At 42.2% G+C, this 16,843-nt stretch overlaps 1 protein-coding gene across 2 annotated transcripts in view; it reads right to left on the reverse strand.

Annotated features, from left to right (window-relative positions):
- Positions 1-777: 777 nt before the first annotated feature.
- Positions 778-16,843, reverse strand: part of SNAP47 (synaptosome associated protein 47) — a 36,787-nt gene continuing 20,721 nt past the window's right edge. For both annotated transcript variants that reach the window (XM_048837378.2, XM_048837377.2), the window contains exons 4-5: positions 12,719-12,843; positions 778-3,568 (exon numbers count right to left, since the gene is read on the reverse strand). In XM_048837378.2, the coding sequence (XP_048693335.1) occupies positions 3,422-3,568; positions 12,719-12,843 (272 nt within the window). In that variant the 3' untranslated portion in view covers positions 778-3,421. The remainder of the gene's footprint in view (positions 3,569-12,718; positions 12,844-16,843) is intronic.

A 16,843-nucleotide genomic window follows, 5' to 3' on the forward strand; every position in this document is an offset into this window, starting at 1 on the left:
AAGACCTCTCTCAGTGCTGGCAATGACAGAAGCTCAAGTGGCTTTTTTGTTGTTAGGGTAGCAGAAACTGATCAATTAAAAAAAACCCCGAAAACATGTCAAGTAACTGTTTAAATAATTGAAAATTTGAGTACCAAGGCAGTTCTCTAGCCCATTGTCTAAGAATTCAAGAAGGTTCTGGGCATTACATCCTGGCAGAGCCTGCTTCTGGTACAGAATATTTGTTAGAATATATATAGTGCAGATTTCCCCTCACAAATCCTTTGAATGGTCAGAAAGTGACGACGGCTGAACTCCGTATGGATTGTGGTTCATTCTCAGGTATTTTTGCTGTTCTTTGGGTAGGAAGGAAGAGACCTGCAGTAAAGTAAAATCCTGAGGGCATCTGAACAAGCTTGAGTGTTGCTTTAGGTATTATTAAAAAAAGGTAGGAACTAGAGATTTCCAAACTGTGGTCTAAAGATAGCTGTGATACACAGAGCACTTGCAGGTGGTCAGCAGAGAGATACAGCACAGATGGAAGGATGGAATTGAAATGCAGAACATGAGAAGAGTGTGACTGACTTTTTTTCCAAATGAGACATGTTTATTGCACTAACGAGACCTAAATGTACCTCAGTTACTTTCCCATGTAAGCAATCACTGTAGTTGCCACAGAGATGTTACGGATTATAAACTGGGTGGGCAGGCCTCCTTGAGACACACACTTAAATAGTGGCCTGCACTACCAAAAAGCACTCAAGAAATCCTGGTACCAACAGAAGAAAAAAATCACTATTTCAAGATATTATTTTAATAAAAGTAAAGAACAAGTTACAGATTCAAAGTGAGTTCCGGGCAGATGGAATTCAGCTAGACAGAAAATGTACAGATCTCAAACTTTTTACTCTTATAATACCAGGGTTTTTTTAGGCATTAACATGTTAGACCAAGGTAAACCAACGCATACAAAACAGTAGTGAATTAAATGCCATAGCTAAAGCTAAAGCATAGCAATAAGTTATGATAAAAAGAATGGTAAACTCAATCCAGTTAAGTGCAAATGTTATTTGTTTTTGGCAATCGTAGTTTGATTAATTAACATTAGGAATCAATTCTAAATCAGGACCAGGTCCAAATTTCATCACGCCTAAATGTGCATTTTGTGCAAAGTGTATTTCTAAACAAGTTTCATAAAATAAATCATCTTGTAAACATGTTTTCTCATCACATTAAGACAACTGTTATTTGGAATATTTAAAACTAAATCGGATGTGCTTATTTACAGTGAGGTACATACTTTATGTATATATTTCTTACAGCCTAAACATTACTACATTCAAAACCACTGAACAAGACACCAATGCATGCCGGTAACAACTCAGACAGTGAATAAGGGACTTGCCGTGCAAAAATACAAGTCACTCAAAAATTAACCAGCTATTACCCTGGAGAGATGTGCACTATATTGTTTTCAAGACTATTATCTCTAGGTCATTTCCCATATACTCCTTCAATTGTAGCCGTATTACTCTGAAATGGGACAATCCCACGGCAATTATCAGTGCGGTACCCGGTTCAAAACTTCAGCACTGAAAAAGATTTTATCTGTAAAGTTACATGCTGACAATTCACTATCAGCTTATTATAAAACACTTTGAAATGACAAGGTTACAACAGTTTTCCTTAAAGCAAACTAACTAGAGGGCTGTAGTGGAGAAAATGAAAAGGATAGTGGTAAGCAGAAATGAATCCCCTTCAAGTTCTCTGCTACAGCTACATACAGGCTATCTGGAACCTATTCTAGGCAATGACCTTTATGGTAGGAGAGAAAAGTATACACTAAATCATGTTTAACTGAGATAAATTACATCTAGATTGTGAACTATGCCTAAAATCAATGATAACAAAACAATAATAATATAGTTTAGATACATTTTTATAGCCACTCCCTTTTTATTTTTGAAAGACAATGAAGTATCCATGTAACACTGGCTTTGACAAGAAGTCTTGTCCGCACACATCCCAGTTATTTAAAAGAAAAATCATGAAAGGGGGAAGGCTGTCCACCATGTTAGTTTCCATTCATACCAAGAGGCACACAAAATATTTAAAGCACTGATCAGGAGACATTCGATCCATAGGTCTGCAGAAGAGCTACCAGGCTTTATGTGGTCCCCATGCAGCTCTGATGAAGTCCATATCTGATCAGTGCGAAGGGAACACCAATCACAAGTGTATTTCTTGGAAAATGAAGGAATGCTAAGCAATTTATGGACCTGAGCCTCCCAGCATCCAAGAAGGATTATAGAAATGATATCTGTCATACCATGGAGAATCTGTGCCAAGCCATCATCAGATTTCTGAAGAGCTAAAACCTTATAAGGACTTCAGCCAACCAGAAAGCATCTTATTCCAAAAATGCCTTTATACATAAGCAAGGGTCTTTATGTACACAAGGTACTCCATGTGCTTTCAGAACAGACTTGTGTGCTTCAGGCAATCCTACCAAATCATCTCAATGATAGTATAGTGAACAATCAATCAATTAAGTCTGTACTTTTATTTCTACCACTGGTCATTCCGTATAAAAGACAAAGCAGCTGCAATTGAACATCAAAGGACCAAGAATTCCCTTTTGGAAAATGAAAGTCTCCGCTTTGCTTCGACACTTATTTTCAGTAAGCTACTTAAGTAGCAGGAGACATAGCCTGTGGCAACACTCAACTGCACTCCTCACCAAGTGCAAATCACTAATTCACGTCCTCTGTCTCCACTTGCTTGCCAAAGATTTCATAACTAAAAGCTGTGGCAAGCTCTTGTATTACTAAGCCTTCATTACATAAAACCTTTACTAGTACACTGTGCTAGGAATCTTAAAACTACATTTGTACAATAAAGTGAACAAAGTTCTTCTATTGTTGACAATTAGGCTTGTTCACTCAATCACTAATTCGTAAAATTCAGCCTGGTGCTTAGTGTGAATTGGTCAACTTCTACTCTATCTCTATTTTTGGAAAGAACTTGCAAGAACTTTGGAGTGTAATTATCGGGTATAAAGACACATAATTCACTGCCCCCTCATCTTCACTTATTTATTACAAAAACATTACTTTTCAAAAGCAGTAACTTAGCATGTGTCATGGACATCAACTCAGATGAAGTCACAGTATTTTATGTTTAAGGATCTTCTGTAGCAGGGATTTCACAGTCATTGTTTCTCTACAATTAACAGTTTAGGCATTTAAAATGCCTTTAAAAGTTATCCCACTCTGAAAATGTTTTCACATTCCTTCTCTCCTACTCCCTGCCAAAGTTCCACAGCGACATTCAAGACAATATTAGAGATGGCTCCTGTACAATCAGAAAGTCTATAAATAGTCTGTTAAAGAAACAATTGCACAATCTCTCCCGTTACCATCCTCGCTGGCTCATATGGGTGCTACGTTAGCTTCTTCATTCTGCGGTTCTGCTTGTCAATATTCAAAGTTGTCCGGTCTACAGAGGTGGTGAGGACGTCAAGAACTTCGTCCTGTCTCTCCAGTTCTGCGTCTGTTTCTAAGGCGAGGCTCTTAAGCTTCTTCAGTATCTGTCAGAAGAAGATATCAAGAACTTTTGGTGAATGATCTGGACAGACTTTTCAGTTATCTTCAGATGTGAAGAGCAATTGTAATATGTAAGTTTTAAATAATCAGGTCCTACCTCCATATGTCCAGCAAAATGACAGGGCTAAGATTTCCATCATTTAATATTACAGTGCCCCAAAGCAGGCTACGTGACTTATGGGGCAAGCAGAGATAATCGGTCCTGATAATCTAATTTTAGACATGATGCAAGTGTGGCTAGAACAAAAGAAAGGACGGAGCGAGTAAGAGTGAGGGTTAGAGCAATAAGGTTACCCGGTTTCTCAGTTTAGGAATTTGTGCTTCTAGCTGCCTCAGTCATAACTGACTCACTACTTGTGAGCACTACGGAAGTAGAGAGTCTGCAGGAACAATTTGAATGAAGATTGGTAGTGGCTTGACAGATCAGCAGTGAGAAGACATTCCACTTGTGCAGAAGGTCCTAAGGCGGCTGCATGAGAAGCGGACAAAGAGGGCACTGAAATGGAAATAGTCAGAGGAGTGAGAGAGGGGTCACACAATGAAAGACTGTATTGAATACTTGGGCAAGAGTAGAATTGAATAGTTTTTAGAAGGTAAAGGGACCAGTTATTTATGCATGATGTGGTGAAGAAGGGGGACATGCAGGGATCTGAAGGGGAAGGAGGGTAACATGGTCAGAAGCAGTGGAGCAGGATCATATTAGACAGATGGGAAGGGAAGAATGGGGGTGTCAGGGATGTAAAAGAAACTACTTTGGGGTCATCAAGATGGGAAACAACAGATACACTGACTGCTACACTATTTCAGACTACAAGCAAGAGGCCCACACAAGCGTTATATTACAAATAAACCAGCTAAGTTAACACTAAACTTAGCAAATTACCACTCCCACATGTAACCATAAGCAAACACCCAGAGAGACTGCAAGGTAACTCCCAGTGATCCTGTTCTATGTAGTGTTTGGAAAAGCCACTGAGGTGAATGTGAAAAAAACAAATCAACACAAATTTAAGGCCAGGAAGGTCCATAAAGATCATCTACAATGACCTAGTAGGCCTTTACCAGCTCTAATTTCTGTGATCACGTATGGCTGAAATCCAAATGGTGAAAAAGAAAACTAAACTTCCTTGCAATCCCTTGGTGTACTATCCTGGATCTTCTGTTGCAGTATGCTCAGATGAGAATTAAATCTGTGCCTCTTGTTCACTCCCCTGGATGCTCCCTTTACAAGCCTCCTTCATCAACTCATTAGTATGAACCAAAGCCACCTGTCCAGCCCGGCTGATTTTCTGACAAGACTCAGCTACCTTTCCTGACAGATGTATAAAGGGCGGGATTTGGAAAACCTGCCTCATATCACGGGGATGGAGAACTGCGCTTCTCAGTTCCCCTCTACTAGACAGTGGTTCCTTCTGCTGCCATGATGGCCATACACATCCTGATACTGTGTGTAACAACAGAACATCACTACCCTCCTTGGCTATAACAGGTGGTTTATTCACTCCATCATAACGGAATCTGTGGAAAGACCATTCTCTTCTATTTAGGTCCTTTTACTCTGCTTATCGCCATGACATGGTGAGCACCTAGACAAGACATTCCTGTTTATGATTCTGCTGTTGATCCCTGTTTGACACAGTGTTAATTACTAAAGGATAAAACATGCCCACGTGGTTCTGTAGGAACAAGAATAGTGAAGAGGATGACAGTTGTTCTATTTTCTCTTCTAATACCTTGCATCACTTTTATCTAGGGATCTCATAGCTCTTTACAAATATTAATTCATTTAACCCTCTCAACATCTCCAGAGAGATATTGTAGGTAAAGGACATGGAGGTCACTTCACCCACATCTTGGATCAAATGCAGCAGCTGTCTAGCAGTGTGCAGCTACACTACACATCAGTTTGGAACAGGAAATGAGGATTACCATATCCAGTTGGAACTGGAGAAGAAATTTATAGACATAATTTAATGACTCAAACTGGAGATCAGCTAGGGCACTGGGGTTTTATAGATCACTCTTCGTAAATCACAAGTAGGCAGAAACTTAGTTTTATATCTGATTGGAAAGATGGCCTCTCCAGCAGCACAGTGCCTCCCAACTCCATGTTGGGGCACTGGTTTACTGCAAAATCAGGTGGGGGAATTCCTCTATTGACTCACCACCACTTTCTGCAGCAACCAGGCATTCAAACAAAGATTCTTATTAATTTGTTATGCATCAGTGAGCTCAAGTATTGGCCTGGCCTGACCCAGTTGCGCTGTGATCTCAATGGATTTCACAAGCTAAAGGCAATAGGGCTGCCGGTATGTCAAGTAGAGGCTCAAACACATTTACAGATTAACAGGAGGTGGCACAAGAGACGCCAGAAAGGAAAGAGGCACTTTCCACTCCCCAAACAGAGACACCAGTAAAATTTACAAAATAAAATTGTGCAAAAGCAAACAGGTCTATTATAACATCTGACCTATTATTAGTTTTGAACCTGATTAATTTTGATGTGCTCTAGATTAATTCAAATGTGCTTAAAATTTAAAATACCCAAGAAAGAATAATAGTTTCAAACAGAAGGCTTTTAAAATATGAATGCAACTAAAATGGACATTCAGACAGCTGCAGTACTCTGTTCATTTTACTTGCCCATCAGGGTCTGATTTGAAGATAAGGTGCTGATGTGGTTCCTGGTACAAACAAACAAAAAAAAAAAAAAAAACTTGCAAGTGGCTCATTTTCATCCACTAATTTTCTTTGTCGGCGTACTGCGAGTCTGGTAACAATTTGTTTAACCCTTTGCCTGGTAGCCGCACTGCACATTCAAGTTGTGTGTGGGTGTCGTTTTCTTCGAAAGGTGGTCTGACATAGTTAAAATGCTGTAGCTAATACTGCCCACATAAAGACGGTTGGAAAGATTACTAGAGTCAGTAGTCTGGCCAAACCTTAAAAATGGTTGCTATTTTTGTAGAGCAAAACAATGACAAGATGTCTAGTCATCAATGCACAAATTCTGCCAACCACGAAAAGATCTGATGCCTTCTGTGCCAAACCCTAATTTGGGCTGTGAATCAAGAGATGAAATCCCTCCTTTCTATTTACAACATGCCACTACACATCAGAGGCAATACTAAGGACTGAAGTTATAAGACGTCTTTCCTGGCCACTTGCATTCAGAACTGATCAATAAGATCAGTGGCCTCACAAGCAGTCTCCTGTCTTTCCAGCTCCAGCAGTAAGAGGAAGCCAATGGCTACAACTCAGAAAAACTGGTTCAACTCCCAACCCAGTTACAGATTTCCTGTTGGGGACTTTGGGAAAGCCACTTAATCTGTCTGCACCTTAGTTCCCCAATTGTAAAGTGAGGATAATAAGGACTTCACTTTCCCCAACTTTTATTTATTTATACTGTAAAGTTTTCATGACAGAACTGTCCCATTCTGTGGCTCTGTATAGCACCTAGCATAACTATATTATTCATTTGTATTATGGCAGCACATGCAGCCCGAGCCCTATTGTGGCAGGCACTATACAAACATAAAGAGTGTTCCTGTCCCAAATTGCTTACAACAGGACCCTGATCTTGGTTCAGGCCCTGTATTTGTAATTCAAATATCATCACCACAGTTTTGGTAACCTGATGTGAAGAAAGGCATGAGACAAATTTGGTCAAACACTGCATACAGGTATCCACCAGTAAAAATGAGCAAAATGCAGAAAGCGGCAAGTGTGTAAGACAAAATCTGGCTGCTCTGATTTTGGCTTCCCTGAATTCCTCAAGGAGTCCACTCCACAGGCTCTGTGCCACAGAGGGGTGAGGCCTGACATCAAGGGAAGGATCTGTTTGTGTAAATGCATGTGCCCCGATCCAGCAGTGGCCCCTACACTCAGTTCCTGCTCAGATAAATCTGAATCCTGGCATGTCTAAACTACATCTCTGGGAAGAGAAAGGCTATGGTATGTGGCTTGCCATAATACAGAGGTTCATAAGGCTGCTGTTATGGGGATCATGTGCACCCATTTGGGGCAGAAGTGGAATGGGGCCCCTGACACGTGCGTGTAGCTGCACACAGTACGTACATCATTGGGCACAAATCACACGTGCACTCAAGCAGTGTACACATACAGCCAGTGGTTCAGACCTCACAAATCCTCTTCTGCGGCCTCCAGGGTGTCAGTGGGGTGCATCCTATGGCACAAAACTTCTGAGCACAGGACAGAAATTAAACAAATGATTGCTAGAACAGGTACATTCGATAGCACAGCAGGTGCATTCTGTCTGGAACTGTGACAGCAATCAAGAGATCAGTTTTACAGGATTCGCTGTACTGGTTAATTGTTTCATCAAGCTTTAAGGCATGGATAAGTTACAAATAGAGCTATTCCAGCACTCTGATGCTGTTGATGAATGGTCCCACAACTAAGCACTACTTCTTTGACCTCATAACGGTTAGGTTTTCCCAAGATGAAGTGTGAATGCAAGACAAAGGTAAATAAATGCAGAGAAAAGTATCAGAGTGAAATGACTAAACTAAACTAGAACAATCATATGACCAAAGAGGCACTGAGAAGCCACTGGAAAGATACACAATGAAATCCATGGATTTTTCACAATTGCTATGGAAATTAATTTCTTTAGATAGTATCATCTGCTATATCGGATATGCAAACTGCAGATGTAGTAAACATAAGGGTAATAGCTCGTTGGCAGGAAAGGTTTAACAGAGCGGAAATTAGAAAGCACTGAATTTATTTTGCCAAGCCAAATCTAGTGAACAAAATCCTACTCCCCCTCCTCAACCACAACCCTTAAGTTAATGTTATCATATCCCTTCCCACACCCAATGACATGATGTTAGCCATGGTCAGCCGGTAGACAGCGACTCAGCCACAGACCACAGGAACTCAGTAGACTTCTTTCTGCAAATCTATAGCCCAGCTAATGGAACGCTGCCCACACAACCACAAAATTCTGTGTTTTAAACACAAACACCTCAATGGTGAAGTCCTGGCAAGTTCTTTCACGCAAGTACCCAATCACAATTCCAGACTATTGAGGGCTTCCGGCTCTAATGAAAGGTACTTAATATTCAGTTTGTTGAGCTGCTGCTACAAATGCGAGTAGCTTTGTGAAAGAACTTCAGCTACGAATGTTTCTCCCCAGGCCTACCCTTTAGCTCAGATATTTCCCTGTCTGTTAATTATCTATTCCCCTCACATCTCTCCGACCCTAAGATGGTCTGTTGGTCTTACCCATTCCACAAAGAGCTCTACAAAGCCCTCCACAGTCCCTACCAGTTCCAGTCCAGAACTAAGGATATTCCAAAAATAATGAGCATAATCAATTTTCAAGAGGGAAACTGTTCAGAAAATATGGTTACTCAGCACACGAGGGTCAGAATACCATAAAGTAATTTTCAAAATGGTGGCCACCACAGTTACAATACTACCCTATACACAGTAACGTTTTGCACATCGTGCTTGTTTGACCCTTAATTCTCGACATGCTTGACAAAGAGGATCAACTGTCATTCTTCTCATTTTACAGAGGGGGAAGCAGAGCCACAATGAGTGAAGTCACTTGCTCAAAGTCTCCCGACTCCCAGTCCTACATCCTATTGACTAGTCATTGCTGTCTCCCAATAATAAACTGGAGTATAGGGCAAATCTAATGGAAATATTCAGGGCATTGAGAAGTTTGCCAGATACCTACATGCCAGAAGCAGATATACGATGCTCTGATTGCCTGCTCCATGACTGCAAGGTCCAGGAGCAGCACTCTGAAACACCAACCACTCTCAACAATAGTTGGAAGGGTTTGTACTGGATCTCCATGAAGGTGCTGCTCTTGGACCCTAGTATAAAGTTCACCTCACAGAAATAGATATACCTTGTATACCTGACTTTAGTAGTAGGCGTCTGCCCCTTCAAGTACTCCAAGGTTCTCTTTTTCCACATCCTCAAGCCTCCTTCCCTTCTAATCTATCCCACCACGTTCCTTCTCAACAGGGAAGAAGGATGAGGTTTGCATAGATTCTCAGTCGAGCTGTCTGACTCTGTTCCAAAGCTCTGGAGTAGACAGCAGATATGGTGCATGGAGAACTTCTGGGAGCAGCAGCACTGAAGGTGAGGTCCTCAATGCAGACAAGACAAATGCATGTGGCTCCTCTTCAGCATGAGCTGCTGGGGGCAGGAGCAGTCAGGATCACGACTTAGTAAGGAACAGCCTAAACTCACCACTCATAACTGCAGAGTGCCATAATAGTTTCCAGGCACTGAAGTAGGCTGTGTATTTGTCATGAACTGGCCCTGGAATAAGGAATTCCTCAACAGCCCCTTCTTAGAAGTACTGCAAAATATGTAGGCATCTTTAACAGCCCTCACAGCTCATGGTCAACAGCCCTTCCTTTAACATTTTGGCTTTTATGCTCTTTCGGTTACAACTGCAAAGTCTAGTTCGGAAGTTGTATCGCTGACAGGTTAAGAGATAAACAAGGAACCCAGCTGAATGCATAAGAGTTGCACAACTGCATGCTAGGTTGAATTGTAGAGAGGCAATAGCTGCACTTATACATTTCAGACTTTGCTTTTCGTAAGCCCTTAAAGTCCTCAAAAAAGGTCAACTACACTTCAGTTACTGCACGTTTTGTCAGAAAGTTAAATGATTTGCATACTGATTTTGGGGGGTGTCACGGCATCCACTCATTGTGAACGGTGCCTCTTGCTATCCGTCCTGGAGATTAGCAAGGCCAGCTTGCGCTCTCCCTCCAGTGTTGTCTTCTCCCATCTTGTCTCATTCTACTGCCTCGCTGACTTGGCTCTGCAGCTTCCTTGCTGTGGCTTATCCCTCTGGCCAAGTCACTGAAATCCTCCCCTGCTGGGGAATTCATAGTTTTTCAAGACCTGCTGTCTGGCTAGTGCCTCCAACGCCCTGGCCACTCCTCAGGGGCTAGTAGGGGAACCCAGGCCCACCCTGTACACTGGGTTCCAGCCCAGAAACCCTATAACAAGCAGCCACAGTCCCCTACAGTCCTACCTCTTGCTACTGTTTTCCTGGGCTTCTTCCTACATATCTGGCTTTCCTCCTCTCTGGGTTTGCCAGACTCCAACTCCCTCCACTCAAGGAGTGACTACAGCCTTTCCCAGCAGAACCAGCCCCAGACTGCAGCCAGCTACCTGGCTTTATACAAGGCCTGCCTATTCCAGCACAGGTGAGCCTGTTTCTAATTAGCTGCCTCCAGCCTAAAGCTCCCCTGTTTGCAGCCTAATTAGCTGATTGGGCCCACCTGGCCCAATCCAGCTCTTGCCGGGCTAGTATGAGGAGCACACCCTATCCCAGGGGGACAATACTGCATGGTCATAATTTACATTTCCCCCTTTTCCCTCACCTTCTCTCAAAAGCAGACCATCCTAGAAACTTCAATTGAGTTTAATGCACAAGGTCGTTGTGAAATCTAGTTTACAAGACCCATTTTTTGTCCAAAGAGGCATATTATGGAATTTATCCTTGGGTGAGGGAAGGAAGTGGGGTGCAATGATTTTTCAAGTGTTATTCTGGGTACCTCAATTATTGGGGGCACAACCTGAGGCAACTTACAGGGACCAGATTTTCGGAAAGTAGGTGCTCAGTATTTTCTGAAAAATCAGGCCACTTCCAGGTCTCTCAATTTGGGTACTTGAAAATGAGGTCTCCAAAATCAGACACTTTGGAAAATCTTGGCTGGGTGTATTAGGAATATCAGAATGGCCCCTTGGGGCCAAAGGGGCTCTGGTGAACTTTGAAATGATTAGTGGGACTTCCTTAGGTTTTTGTTTTGTTTTGTTTAAAATCTCTAGTCTGTTTCCCTGCAAAGACCACCTTTCAAATGTCTGGGTTTCTGTTAAGTCAAACCTTACTTCTGACATCCGTGGGTTGCTAGTAGTGATTTTTGTTAACTATAATGTTTTTTTGCAAGGTTTTCATTTTTAGTCATCCTTAAAATTACTGCTGTGTACTTGCAAACTCAGATCCAATTTAATTAAAAAGGGGGTTTGTGTCTGGAATTACGTGAGAGAGGGAGAACAAACAACGACAGGCTGAAGCAGAATAAGTGGCTATTTTACACAATGCGATCAAGAAACCACGAAAGCATCATTCAAGTGAGAGACAGGAAAAGGACAATGCCAGGAACACCCCCAAGATATTCTTTAAGAAATACTTTGAAGGGGCACAATCGGTTTGAAAGTCACACCTGTCTAAAAATGTTGTGTTCATTGCAGAAACAAGTAACACTTAAGTTAGTGAAAATATGTTCCTTTGCTTTTCCAGCTTGTTTACTTTGTGTACTTGACAGCACTCTGTGTATGGTCAGTCTCTGCTGCTGAAAAGGCTTCAACAATCATGACAGGAGAAAAATGTTTTATGTTTGTTTGTTTTTTAAGGAATTTAAAAGAAATTCAGGACCTAATATTTTAAGGAAGCTGTAGATGACCAGAATTTTTTATAAGTTAGCCTTTTTACTGCAACCTTGTCCCTGCCCACACATTCATCTGTCCAATCCACCTGTTGGATCTTGTATCTAAACTAGACTGCAAGCTCTCGGGGGTAGGGACTCTTTCTACTATATGTCTTTACCACACACAGCACAATGGCTCCCCCAGATGTTACTGCAATACAAATAAATGATCGTACAAAAAAATTCAAGTTGATGGTGTCTATTTAAAGAGCTCTAAATCAGGGAACGAGAAAGTACAAATAGGCATAATGTGACCTGGAAAATCAGTATTGAAACATTTAATTTTCAGTGTAGAATGGAGGTGGCACGAGTGTGCAACTTTTCAATGTATCAAAATCCCAGAGTTGTTTTCACCGTGATGACAAATCCCCGATTTCTCAGCAAAATAAAACAAGGCAAAAACACCCCCCAAAACCAACAAAAGGTGGGTGGATAAGCACACTGAGGGGTTCTCATTGGTTGGATTATTTTTTATGTCCATCCAGCGTTCCAGAGAAAGGGGAGATAAGACAACCTCGGCTATAGTAAATGAAGAGTTCTGTGTATAAGACCCTGCTCCTCTTCACAGTGTTTATGTTTTGGGGGAGGGCACAACGAAAGGGCTTTGGTATATGCTGTTTTAACCTGGGCTCATCTTGATAGTACCTGTTTAAGTTCTTGAGTTTCTGACTCAGACACGATTTGTTTTTGCTTTTGCAGCTGAGCCTGTCCGCCTCCGCCTCCTCCTGATGAGGATCCAGGTTGCGCCACGCTTACTATGTGTCCGGTGGCTGTAAAGAGAAATTCAGACAGTCATTCAGTGACATCTGCTGGAACAGGTGGGGAATGCAGGAGGTAAGATCAACTTAAGTGCTTTATGCTTTGCACAGTGGAGGCTTCTGTTGGGGTGCAACAGGAACTCAAATGAGAATCATCACATTTAATGATACACTCTTCCTGAGAAATAAAATCCATTATCTACGTAACACATCAGAGATCATGAGTTAGTCGTAACTACACAAACAACTTCTCAGGCTAGTCTGCAGAATGTAGCAACTGGAAGGTCTGCCGTGCCCCAGACAAGCTACTTAGTACCAGGGGGCCAATTGCTAAAAGGTTAATTTTGGACTTCAAGCAGATGTTTGAAGCAGATGACACTTTGGAGGCAAGATGTTTGTTCCCTACAGGAAAAACCGAGGCTCTTTCTGCTTCCCCTTCACACGTTAGTCAATTCAATTTTCAAAACACAGCTTGCCCTGGAGAACACCTGTGAATCATGTCAGCTAGCCTCGGAACAAAAGGGCAATACTGACGATAACTGAGCACACAGAGCTAATCAGTGCAGCAGCACGGATTTGACTTCTGAAGCAGCGTGCCACCTGTCCTTTATTTAAAGCACCGGCTCCTATTGCAATATCTGATACCTCTTGTCCCAGAGAAGTGCTACAATTAAAGGCCATTATTTGTAATGCAGATTGTCTCGGGTGTTTAGCACCAACCATATTTACGTGTCAAGACACTCCAACCATCCCAGAAGTGGTCCCACTTAAAGGGGCACTGAACGTGGAAGGAAGCTGCCACTGCCTGCTATCGCACAGCCTGACTTAACATGGCACAGCGACAACAGCTGCTGGAGACATCAGGACAGAAAGTAAATAAGTCGGAAGCTGGAGTTCGCTCTGGATCCAAAGAACTGGTGCCAAGCTGGCTGGGCGCCTGACAGCACATACGCCACTACTTTGGATAGCGTTACTTCTTAATGAAAAAGGAGACAAAAGCTAAACTGCAAATACAAAAACCTAAATCCCTCACATGTCATTACTGCAAACTCATAATCCCCTGGAATTATTTGGTTATCAGTCTGCCCGTTATTGAACTCAGACAGTCAAGCTTTAAAACAAGCAAGTAATTCACTGTGCTAATACAACTATGTCCAACTTCCTCTTGTATCCTCTGAGCCACTAAGCATCAAACACTGCTTTTTTTAAAAATACTGTTTGTAGTAAACAACTACCGCAATCTTGTTTAAAGGAACATGGAAAAAACTTCGCCTATGGTTAGACAAGATTATTTGTCTCTCTTACCAATTGAGTGCCATTTAAAACTAGTTAATTCATTAGAATATTCATATTCAGTCTTCCTTCACTAGTTAATTCACTGGGAAATATACTCTGCCCTGTTTATCTTGATGAAAAGAGACATAGGAAAGGACATGATAAAAGGTACAGGAAATAATGAATGGCATACAGGAGGAGATTGGGTATATTTTATTTACGTAATAAAAGGGAGATTAAATTAAACTGAAAGGCAGAAACGTTTAAAGGTGATAAATGGAAATATGTTTTCTTCACCCAAACCACAATTGGCCCAGGGAACTCATTGCCACTAGGTATCATTGAGGTCAAGAGCTTAGCTGCCTCAAAAAAGTGCTGGACGTTTATATGGATAACAAGAAACCCTAGTTATAATAGTAAGGATTAAAAATTCAGGAGTTTTGGAAGGGATGTAAAACTCTCATGCTGCAGGACATAAGCCAACCTCTAGCTATTGGGGGTCAGGAGGACAGTTTCCCTGGGGGCAGGCTACCCCATAACTGTGCACTGTTGGATTTTTTTGTACATTTCTCTGAAGTAGCTATTACTGGCCAGGTGGTCTACGGCTCTGATCCAGTCTGGCAAAACCTATCCTACACTAAGGCACAAGAACTAGATAATTGTAGGTTGTTGGACACCCTGGATGGGCTTGTCCAGTAGGCTAAAGCTAGTAAGCAAATCCAAGGCAATCAGACAACTGGTTTCAAGCAAACTAGAAGAAACAGAATGCTTCAATGAGGATTTTACTTGAACCCAAGTCAAAACAATGATGAAAATATACATAAATATGTATGAATGAATGTGAAGCATGCATAGTTTATGACTCTTTCATTAGGGAATTATATTCAGGTGATATATTAAATGGCAGTGTTCTGTCAAAATCATGGGAATGCATTGGGTTAGCATTTGCTGTTACAGAAAGTCTCAATTGTGAAGACAACTGTACAAAAGATTATCTGTGTCTTTTAGTTCATGAATCAAAATTCAGCATCTGAAAAAAATTATTTTTTTCCTTTAGAAAAATCCCATGTTTCCACCAGAGGTTATGGAAAAAACCCACAGGTTAAAATGCAGTCAGCGACTGCCATCTTGTGGCAACAATATGTCACGGATACTGGATCTACAGACGGAACAAACAAGGGAAAGAAGTTTTGGTGGAGTCACAGACGTCATGATTTCCACAACCTCCAGTTTCTTCTACTTGTGTTTCCAACTTAAACAGTAAAAATGCAGGTGGGGATAGGATAGCAACATCCTCGACTCACTGACTCAGATGCAAACAGAGAAGAGTAGTGAGAAATGAAGCAAAATAAGGCTTTATAACCAATTATTTTATGTAACAAGCATTAAGTCTATCAGGAACTGAACACCAATTTGCCTGGATAACTCAGTGCTTGGAAATCAGCAGGTTGTTTTTCCTCTGTGTTGTTGTGCTTACATTTTAGTGCCAAGTGCCTAAGAGTTATTTCCTTAAAAATTAACAAGCTTTTCCAAGCCCCAGTCCTTGAAGACTGGTCAACAAGAGAACATTTTGTCCCTCCTGAAATCCAATTTTAGTTCAGTGCATAGAAAGTATGTTGGTTTCACCTATTCTTTTGCCATGTCATCTTTCTATTGCTATTCAAATTTTTAAATGCACTGGGAATGTATCTTTTTAAGGGGTTTGCTCCTCTGTCAACTGCCCACCCCCCCTCCCCAAATCCATCCATATCTCAGTACCAGTGTTGTCCGGCCACCTCTCGCCATGATATCTGAGTGCCTTCAAGGTTAGAATGGAAAAGTAGTGAAATCCCTAGGCCTGGTGTACACTGGGTGGGGAGGGGGCATGAGCTAAGCCGGTCTAAGTTACGGAACTTCAGCTACGAAAATAGCGTAGCTGAAGTTGATGTACTTAGAGCTACTTACCACTGTGTCTTCACTGCGGTAGGTTAACTGCTGATGCTCCCCCATCGACTCCGCGTATGCTTCTCACTCCAGTGGAGCACTGGAGTCGACAGGAGAGCGCTTGGCGGTTGATTTATCGCGTCTTCACTAGATGCGATAAATCGACCCCAGCTGGATCGATGGCTCCAGAGATAAGTGTAGACATGCCCTTACTTCAAGGAAACACTAGCTCTTCTCCCGTTAGGGCAGGGGTGGCCAACCTGACTCTGAGAAGGAGCCAGAATTTATCAATGTACATTGCCAAAGAGCCACAGTAATACGTCAGCAGCCCCCCCATCAGCTCCCCACTCCCAGTGCTTCCCACCCACTGGCAGCCCCACTGATCAGCACCTCCCCCTTTCTCCCCACACCTTCTAATCAGCTGTTTTGTGGTGTGCAGGAGGCTCTGGGGTGAGAAACAAGGCAGGCTCAGGGGAGGGGGCGGGAAGGGGTGCAGTGGGGGCAGGGCCTGTGAAAGAGCAAGGGGTTGAGCAGTGAGCGCCCCCCCGGCACATGGGAAAGTTGGCGCCTGTAGCTCCAGCCCCGGAGTCGGTGCCTAGACAAGGAGCCGCATATTAACGTCTGAAGAGCCGTGTGTGGCTCCAGAGCCCCAGGTTGGCCCCCACTGCATTAGGGGTCATAGAAAATGGCGCTTGCAGAATACTTCTGTTCGGAGGGGGTGAGGGGAGGAGAACAGTGATAGTGAATTTCATTCTGGTTGTGATGGAAAGGTTTTTAATCTTGCAGTTTATCCTTAAAATGGCCATACTATGGA

This window comes from Caretta caretta, chromosome 2 (genome assembly GCF_965140235.1).
Source record: "Caretta caretta isolate rCarCar2 chromosome 2, rCarCar1.hap1, whole genome shotgun sequence".
Taxonomy (NCBI): Eukaryota; Metazoa; Chordata; order Testudines; family Cheloniidae; genus Caretta; species Caretta caretta.